This window comes from Tarenaya hassleriana, unplaced genomic scaffold (genome assembly GCF_000463585.1).
Source record: "Tarenaya hassleriana unplaced genomic scaffold, ASM46358v1 Cleome74, whole genome shotgun sequence".
NCBI classification, from domain to species: Eukaryota; Viridiplantae; Streptophyta; class Magnoliopsida; order Brassicales; family Cleomaceae; genus Tarenaya; species Tarenaya hassleriana.
Window position 1 is genome coordinate 472,202 of NW_010969940.1, and position 9,678 is coordinate 481,879.

A 9,678-nucleotide genomic window follows, 5' to 3' on the forward strand; every position below is an offset into this window, starting at 1 on the left:
GGGAAAGAGAAGAAATAAAAACTTTTACCTCTTCGTCGTTCCAATCAAACATGACTCAAGAACCAGCAACGAAGCAGAGATCCAAACAAAATCCAAAATTATGCTCCCAGATTACTCCACACATCGCCGAGTCTCCTCCACCAGAGAAAAAAAAAAGCACCCAAACAAGACCAAAAAAAACTCAATCAATATAATTAACAAACAAATGCAACACAAATCCAAACAAAAAATTTGGGAAAGAACAGAAACCCAAATCTCGAAAAAGTATTCCGTAGGAGGAAAAAAAACCTGGATTCAGAATCCTTGCGTTCTCATGGGAAGGGAAAAAAGGAGTTCCAGTGACGGGAACAAGAGTTTTCGAGGTAGAGAGGGGTAGGAGAGAGGAGGTTTCGGGGTCAGGGCAAGTGGAGTGGGCCCCATTTCACGAGACGTCACTTGCCGTCTGATTGGAGGAGAGGAGGAACGGTGGCCGGTTGCGCTGCCACGCAAGACGAAGGCGAATCTAAAGATGTGGCTGAGAGTGTAGCATCTATTGCTGCGACGCTATTGGACAGCCAATTTTTTTTTTATTCATTTGTGCTTGGTGCTTTCAAATTCATCTGAACTTAATTTGAATAATTTCCATTCGTATTTGTTTAGAACATATTTATTAAAAAAATCGCATCATATTTGTTTTCACACGCTATATTTCATTCTTTAAATTTAACTTTTCATTTTAATATTTGATCCCTACTATATTTTTTTCAGATTAATTTCGTAAAGAGAATCTTAGAATTTGTGTTGAAAACTATCCTCTCTACATTGGACCCTAATAGTACAATATAGTAATATACTGACACTTGTGGTCATGTAGTTTAGATATAAAATTAAAGTTTATATTGTTCGTTAATATCGACAACGTAAACAATGATATATATATATAAGGGTAGGGACGAGTGTTGATGGTGCGTACCCGGTTTTTAATTTTGGAATTCAATGTTAGACAACGAAATTTCGTATCTGTAGATATCAATCCTCGAGTTCGTCTAGGGTTAAAGTTTGGATTTGATCGTTCCAACGCCTCGTTTCGTTTCGTCTTGGCTCATCCTCGCGGCTCGCCCTCCTCTAATCTCTTTTTTTCCTTGTATCGTCCCCTCGTTCGCATCATCTCACCTGTAGCATCCAACCCTTGCTTTGCAACGAATTTGTAATGGTTTTACAACATTTTCAAGCATCGGTGAAATGCAACGGATTTTACATTGGAAATTTTCAACCCTTGTTTTGCGTCGCAAATTGTGTTGCAAAACGCTGTGTTTTCTTGTAGTGAAAACCCAAGAAGCTCGGATTCGAGATTGGATACTCGACTCATACCCAACCCTAGAAGAAGACGTAGATGTTTCTCGTGGTATGTATGTCTAAATGCCTCTTTTGAAACAGAGGATGCAACTCACTCTTGTTCTCAAGACAGAAGACGAGTGTTTGTCTGATCTTTTTTCATGCGAATCTCACCAATGATGAGCTTATTATATAGACGAGAGTTGTGCTCTGATACCGTTTTTAGTTACGTAATCCTCGAGAAATAAAAAATCAAACTCTTATGTATGTGTTGTCGAACACCTTTAAAACTATACGAATTCAAATAAAATAGAGGAAAGAATTATAATCAACAAACTAGGTTTATTAATTCACGTCCAAAGAGAATCATTTTGTTCATTGTGCTTGACGATACAACGGTGGAAAATACAATGTGTGTAGGAGTTTAAATAAATAATAAATCCCTATACGTACCCGGTAAGATGACGACTTTAATTTGATCTGATAATCCTGTCTTCAACATATCAAAACACGTATGAAACAGTAGGGAACCGGATATGACTTCAAGGCGTGATACACTTTTCTAAAAGCATTATTTCATCCCTACCGAGTAAATAGGATTACAGGAATATACTTTTGAGATACAATGAAGCGGCAATGATTTCGGTTTACCCTTTCGACAATCATCAAATAGAACCTTGTTTAACCGAAAACAAAAAGACCCTTGCGATAGTTTTTCTGCAGAAAAACTATCCGCAAGAACACTCAAATCGCTCAAAAACGAATGAGATCTCTTCTATATTTTCTATCTCATGTTAGGATGTTCAGGGGTGTTTATAAACACTCCAAAAGCCGAAAGATGCAAAGAAATCAGAAGTTTTTCCCGAACAGTCGCGGTTTTTCACTCATTCAAACTGCTCAGAAAAAACGGGCTGCCCGCCCGTATTTTCAAGCTACCGCCCATTTATTTCTGGGCTATATTCCTCAGAAAAAACATGTTGTCCGCTGAGATCACCTTTCACGTTCAAAACCGAACGTAAACTTTTCCGACAAATCCTTAACACTTAGCCAACTCATGGCACGTCTTTTAAAGAATTTAACTCCTCCACCATACTTGTAATACACGTGAAACATGAATCCTTTTGAGATATTCAAACCAATCAACCGTTTACTCTAAAATACCAACAATCCTCCACCATTTTAGAGTAAACAACAAATGATTGAAACAATCAAGTGTTTTTCAAACAGTTTCTAATTTTGTGCATAAGTGAAAGTGTCGTAACGATTGAACTTCCACGTAGTGAAATATACTTCAATAACTCGAAAGGTGTCAAAAACGATTGAACCTACGTAATCCTGTTGAGCTACTGAGTACATAACATACACAAAATCAATGCAAGTTTCTGTTTACCTTGACACTTTTATATGGTCATGTGTTCATATCTCCTTCATGAATGCACAAATGTCAAACCTTAAAGCATTTTCGAAGCGGCCAAACTTCGCATTCACATAGGTAGATCTTTTAACCAAAATCATGTCGTGCAACTCGACACTTTTTCAAAAGATCTATTAAAGAAAACCTCCAGCCTCTTTACGTTGCAATTCAAAGCACCGACCTTGGGATGTTTTTTATTTGCGTGCTTTCAATCACAAGATAAAAGGTTTAACTCTTTGAACTCAAACTCTAACGTTGTATTAGATGTTGAGTAGAGATCCTTTTATTTGTAGTCAACAATAAGGTTTTATTTCCATCCCTAAACTATTTTGTGCAACATAACATTGACATATTCCATCAACCTTTTCCTTCGCACAAAATAACCGACATACAAACATTTTTCCACATAGCTATGATTTAGCATGTATGTCTTTTCATCATTGTACAATATATACATACCATTTCCAAATATCTTATTCTTTGCGATTAACTTATAGAAACAAAAACTTTCTTTTTTCGAAAGTCTTCAACATTATAGTTTATACCAAACTATAATATATTTTCATTTTTCAAACCGAAAAACGTCTATACAATCGCAATCGAAGAAAGATCTACCGTCGATTTTTCAACCAACAAGACATAAGACAACATAAAGTTTTCTCTTTATGTCCAAAACACCATGTTCGATATATTTCTGATATCTTCAACTTGAACCATTGAAATCTGATATCCACCGATCATAAACATGATCAGTTTTCTATCCACGGATTTAATCCGAGACTTTGAGTACATGTTACAGGTATTTCCGCTTCATTATCACCATGAAGTCATAGATCCTAAATAACGCTTTTAGATTGTAGGAGTTTAAATAAATAATAAATCCTCATACGTACCCGGTAAGACGACGACTTTAATCTGATCTGATAATCCTCTCTTCAACCTATCGAAACACGTATGAAATAGTAGGGAACCGGATATGACTTCAAGGCGTGATACACTTTCCTAAAAACGTTATTCCATCACTACCGGATAAATGGGATTATAGGAATACACTTTTGAGATACAATGAAACGGCAATGATTTCGGTTTACCCTTCCAACAATCATCAAACAGAACTTTGTTTAACCGAAAACAAAAATACCCTTGCGATAATTTTTCTGCATAAAAACTATCCGCAAGAACACTCAAATCTCTCAAAAACAATTAGATCTCTTCTATATTTTCTATCTCATGTTAGGATGTCCATGGGTGTTTATAAACACTCCAAAAGTCGAAAGGTGCAAAGAAATCAGAAGTTTTTCCCGAACGGTCGCGATTTTTCGCTCATTCAAACTGCTCGGAAAAAACGGGCTACCCGCCCGTATTTTCGAGCTACCGTTTATTTATTTCTGAGCTATATTCCTCAAAAAAAATAGGCTGCACGCCCATGTTTTCGAGCTGCCCTCCCATTTTTTCTGAGATCACCTTTCACATTCAAAACTGAACGTAAACTTTTCCGACAAATTCTTAACACTTAGCCAACTCATAGCACGTCTTTTACAAGTATTTAACTCCTCCACCATACTTGTAATACACGTGGAACATGAATCCTTTTGAGAGATTCAAAGCAATCAACCGTTTACTCTAAAATACCAACATGGTGAACATGAAAAGGACATCTGTTTTGCTTTTCACAGTTTTAAAATTTTACCCAGAAACATCAAAGGTGGAAAAAATAAAGCCAAATAAATATCAACGCGTAACTATAAAAGAAAAATATAATAAACGATTAGCGTCAAAGGAAAAATATTGCTAAAATGTTTCGGATTGACGTTTTTTTTGTTGGTGTAGAATTATATAATAATGTTTCTGATGGATATAATAACGATGATGTTGAAAATGTTGGTAGAGTGAGGACTTGATGAAAAGGGCTACATAACAAACATTATTGGGACACAGAAAAGGCATAGCAAGGGAATCAAATCCCACAACCTTATGAGTTTGGCCTTATGTTTCGGGTAGAATCCCTTCACAATTAGTTGGAGAATGGGAAAATAAAAAAGAAAAATAAAATTGAATGATTCCTTGATTTGTTACATATGATCACATTCAGCCCGAGCTATACCTGAAATTTTTAGAGTATCTGAATTTGAATCCGAACTCGATGAATTATGTATGTTAAAATCTGAATCCCAACTCGAGTCTTCAAATACCCGAACTATATTATCCGTGAAACATTTTTTGGATATCCGTGAATATTCGAACACGACGAATTTAAACATATTTTGATTATAAATTCAAAAAATATAAATTACATATAAATAATTTATAAAATCATTGAAAAATATTTATATATAAAATAACTACATCATTAAACAATAGTTTTTTTAATCTAAAAAGGCAAAAAAAATTAGATATTGATAGATATATTTATAATTTTTTAATAACTATTCGGGTATCCACGTACAATTATTTGAGTCAAAAACATTAATCTGAATCTGAACTCGAATTTTAGGTTTTAAACATGTTAAAACTCGATCTCTATATCATTGTAATGTGGATATACAATTATCTCATTGTAAGGTACAACTTGGATACTTTTGCAGGAAAAAATTCTTCGTGTTCTAAAAACTCGCGCAGGAGAGATGGCAATGGAGTCATCTCTTTCAGGAAAAAGTTCTTGTTTCAACTAATTCGGTGCTTGAACGGAACAACCAAGTGCTTTGACAAGGTAATCATATATCTTTTCGTATATATAGTGTAAATAAATTTGTCTCTCAAGCCGAAAAAAGACGTTCACCATTTTGCTCTTGGACCGCTTATCAATCCGAGTGATCGCTCGGCATTAACGGGGAAAGATCCTTTATTACCAGAAAACACGAATCCAGACCACGAACCGAACCATGAACAACAAAATCCAATACCACAACTCGAAACTCAAACCAAAGGGAAGACTTGTCTCTGATGATTCGCTCGATCAAAAAATCAATCTGATTTAGCCAACAATGTGAGCAAGAAATCTCTGTAGTTTCCGTTAGTCCTTGCTCGGATTTTCTCGTCCAAAGACTCCCCGAAAAGCCGACGATATTCTTCGATCATCTCCTTCATGTCGGCGTGATCTGCTCTTGTAACTATCACTCTTGTCAGCCATTTCTTAGCTTTCTTGTCGGAGTCATTGCTCAAAGATGCATTCAATAACTAAACATAGAGAAAACGGTTAGAAATCCCGTTTCCGGGATGTGAAGATGGAATTTGAAAAGCAAGATGACTACATCGATGCATTTGAGTGAAATGTAAGGACGATTCCGAAGAATTACGAGAAACTGATCGTCAAACGAGGTTCCAAAAACGTTATGATTCTTGGTACCGTACCTTACTGAAATATGCCGAAGGTCTAAACAAACAAAGCAATGTGTCGCTTAAAACCGAGGAATCGGCTAAATCCTGAAAAACCAATCACAAAACCGTTGAATCTGTTGAAATAGAAATAAAATATGGAGAGTTGATATGATTGATAACAATTAAAGGCATAATATCAATTAAGAATAAAATAGATATCGTGTCAATTATATTTTTCCTTATTTGTTTCTCTCTATCTTTATTTTCTTGTTTCTTTCAATAATTTTTTCTATAAATATATGAATTATTTTCATTATAATCTAATCAGAAGAAGAGATGTAGTAATAAAAGTGTTTTCGTTCTTTTCTCTTTTGTTCTTTCTTTCTAATTTAATTTCCACATTTTATTTTTCAATAGAATCAAACACCATTTTTTATCCAAAACATAGTGAAATCATTTTCTCCGTATAAATAGAGAAAAATCAAAGAAAACCTCGTTAATCCTATCCGACGATTACCGCGGAAATGTCAGTGTCGGTGATTTCCATGTAATGTTTGTAGACATGTTTCAGATGGAGTTTGCTTCTTGTTGTCAGAATCCGTACAACCTCGTCGTTCTCGACGGCTTGTTCCCGATGCGAGGCGATCGCTTCCGCAAGAATCTCGGCCTCCAGCTTCGTAGCCGCTTCCGTAATCTTGCTCCCTTCGTATCTATAAGCGCTTACAAGCCCTACGAGAAGCTGTTTTCATAGAACATGACCAAGTGTTAAAATTCACTAGCATTCTTGAGTTTTCAACTTTCTTCACATCACATTGAATGATATTTCAAGTAAGCAATAATAAAAACAAGATTATCTAAACTCAAACGTTATAAAAATATACTAACAAATTAAATATTTATCAACCGATCCAATGTTTATATATATATATATATATGAAAATATTGGAAATTGGAAATTTGTAGAGAGATATTATATAATTTGTAGAGTTCATGTTACTGTGTATACTCTACAAAACAACAAGAATATGCAAAAACTAACATTGCTGTAAAATTTTCTGAAAACTAATACAGTTTATTTATTCAAATATAAAAACATTCTTTAAACTAATTAAACTCAAAACACAAATATAAATAATATATAAATGACTTTCAAGACTGAAAGAAAGTCTGTTTTTGTAAAGGATTTTTTTTATCCTTGTTAATTTCAAATAAAAAAAATAAACCAAATCTAAGAGTCGAATCTACAACTTTGATAAATGCATTTATGTTTTCAGAACCGGACCAGATGGCCGGTTTGAGCAATTCAACCGCGAACCGAATGTTTTTGCCCAGATTGGATATTAGCTAAAACCGGGAAGCGTATTGAATTTGAACCGTGGAAATCAGTCCAAACCCGGTTCTTCGGATCTTTTGTGAGAAAACCGAGTTAAAATAAATTTAAAAAATAAAATTTTCATATAAATAAACCAAGTTGTTAAAACTCTATCAAACTATAGCAAATAATTAAATACTACCAATTTTTTACGCATAGACGTAAATATGGCGAACCACATCAACGTACGATGACGGGAATTACCACTGAATTTACGTTTGTGCATAGAAAATTAATAATATTTGGCTAATTGGCATAATTTTAAAATTTTAAATATTTTAATATATAAATGTATTGCTACAAAGATTTTGCTTTTTTTCTTCTCATCCATAATAACAAGTTATGTTTACCTTACGTGTATAATTAATTTTTCAATTTTCTTATATATATATATATTATGGTTTTCTTCGTATACATACAATTAGTATTGTTATTGATAAAAGTATTTGATAGTGAGTTTTTTCATGTCAGATTATTGTTTCATAGTTTATTTTATATTGTTTTGTGAGTGTTTCTATGTTGCCATATTTTGTGTTTTAAAATCATAAAATATATTGAACTATAAACCACAGTCTAACCGACCTGACCGGTTCAACCGTGACCAATGACGTATCCGGTTCAACATTAGCAGATCTTGATCGGTTGGGTTTTGCAAAACTAGATACCTCCTATCGAATATCATATAACTCTATTCCAATTAATTTGACAAAAACTTTGAATAAATATAATTCCAAAATTTTAAAATATAAACTCATAATGAATCCAGAATTGAGAATAAAAACAGTCGAAAAATCAATTTTAAAACTAGTATTTTTTTAAGAATAAAAAATCAAACAACTTAAAAACTAAATATATTGTTTAAAAACATTTGAAAAATGATTAAATAAAAAATAAGTAAGTCTAAAATAAAAAAAATAAAAGATAAATCCGAAATTTCCGTGCATAAAAATAATTACAATCAAATTTTAAATTTGTAAAAAGAGAGAAGTAGAGAGAGAGAGAGAGAATCAAGTGAGGGATGGTGTAGGGGAATTAAGATAAACCTTGCGATGAGGGCCATGGATGTGAGAGGCGACGTCCTCTTCCATGGATTGGTCGAAGAGAGAGTGGTAAGCTCTACGAGCACCCAAGAGATGATGAGAAGAGCGCGTGCATGCAACTTCCACTATCACGTTGTAAGAATCTTCACCCTTTCTCAATGCTTTCTTCACCAGCCTCGCGTCTCTCTCCCACGCATGCATCGCCCACATCACCACCGCATTCTATACCGATCCAATAAGGTTTCGAAAATCAAAGTTTTGATATAAGTTCAAATATTTTTTCCGCTTCATCGACCAATTCATTAATTTATTACATTAGAAAAATTGGTAAAAATCACCTTTTAGATCTCAAAATTTTGTAAAACACTAAAAGTTTGAATGGTAATAGTAGGTTTTTGGTTATTGGATTTTGGTTTTTGTAAATAAAAAAAATTGTGTTTTTTAGCTTTTAGTTGATTTTTTCATCAAAAATAGTTTTCCAAACTAAAAACTAATTTTATAGAAAACCCAATTTGGATAGCTCAACCGGTGAAATGGGGACACAAAGCGTCTGTCCTGCCCCGAGTTCGAGTCTCAAGTTAGGGAATGAACGTATAATTCAAATCACATAGCTGATTCTCGATCCCGAGTCTGAATTTTGGCATATAATGTTCAGTTATAAAAAAAAAAATTATAGAAACATGACTGTCAATTTTTTTAGTTTTTGGATTTTAAAATCTGCAAAACCTCTTCCATTCTTCCATTCAAGAGCTAAAACTAGATGATCCTAGCCAAATCTATTTTTTAAATCGGTTTTCCATATAATTTAAATCTTTATAATGTTAAAGAAATACTTTTTTTTTCGAAATATCAGTCTAAAATAGTCATTTTATTTCTCTCGGTATCATTTAAAAATATTAGTCTAAGCGTGAATTTGAGATTAATTAGGTTCCTATGTATTAAATAATGTAAAGTAGGTCACACACGTGTGAATAAAATAGAGTGAACAGATGCGCAACATTTGCCCCCAAAAATATTATCAAATAAATAATATATGGTGAATTTCACTTCTTTTACTATATTTCAACGTAGAGATCATATAAATTGTATTGAAATCATCATCTTTCTGAACGCAGAGTTAACAAAATTTCGATTAATAAATTTTAGAATAATAATTTAAAAGGGATGATCAAATAAATTTAACTGGGAGATTTACCAAAAAAATAACTGGGGGGGGGGGG

At 33.6% G+C, this 9,678-nt stretch overlaps 2 protein-coding genes across 6 annotated transcripts in view; both read right to left on the reverse strand.

Annotated features, from left to right (window-relative positions):
* The window catches only part of LOC104801739 (protein LNK2-like), a 13,407-nt gene extending 13,007 nt beyond the window's left edge, over nucleotides 1–400 (reverse strand). For 4 of the 5 annotated variants that reach the window (XM_010525082.1, XM_010525080.1, XM_010525081.1 and 1 more), the window contains exons 1-2: nucleotides 289–400; nucleotides 29–132 (exon numbers count right to left, since the gene is read on the reverse strand). In XM_010525082.1, coding sequence (XP_010523384.1) covers nucleotides 29–52 — 24 coding nt within the window. In that variant the 5' untranslated portion in view covers nucleotides 53–132; nucleotides 289–400. Of the gene's footprint in view, nucleotides 1–28; nucleotides 136–288 lie in introns of all 5 variants that reach the window. The other variant, XM_010525079.1, reaches the window with a different exon arrangement.
* Nucleotides 401–5,554: 5,154 nt separating this feature from the next.
* The window catches only part of LOC104801741 (annexin D4-like), a 5,191-nt gene continuing 1,067 nt past the window's right edge, over nucleotides 5,555–9,678 (reverse strand). Inside the window, exons 3-6 of the mRNA XM_010525084.1 lie at nucleotides 8,462–8,680; nucleotides 6,564–6,785; nucleotides 6,080–6,151; nucleotides 5,555–5,905 (exon numbers count right to left, since the gene is read on the reverse strand). Coding sequence (XP_010523386.1) covers nucleotides 5,693–5,905; nucleotides 6,080–6,151; nucleotides 6,564–6,785; nucleotides 8,462–8,680 — 726 coding nt within the window. The 3' untranslated portion in view covers nucleotides 5,555–5,692. The remainder of the gene's footprint in view (nucleotides 5,906–6,079; nucleotides 6,152–6,563; nucleotides 6,786–8,461; nucleotides 8,681–9,678) is intronic.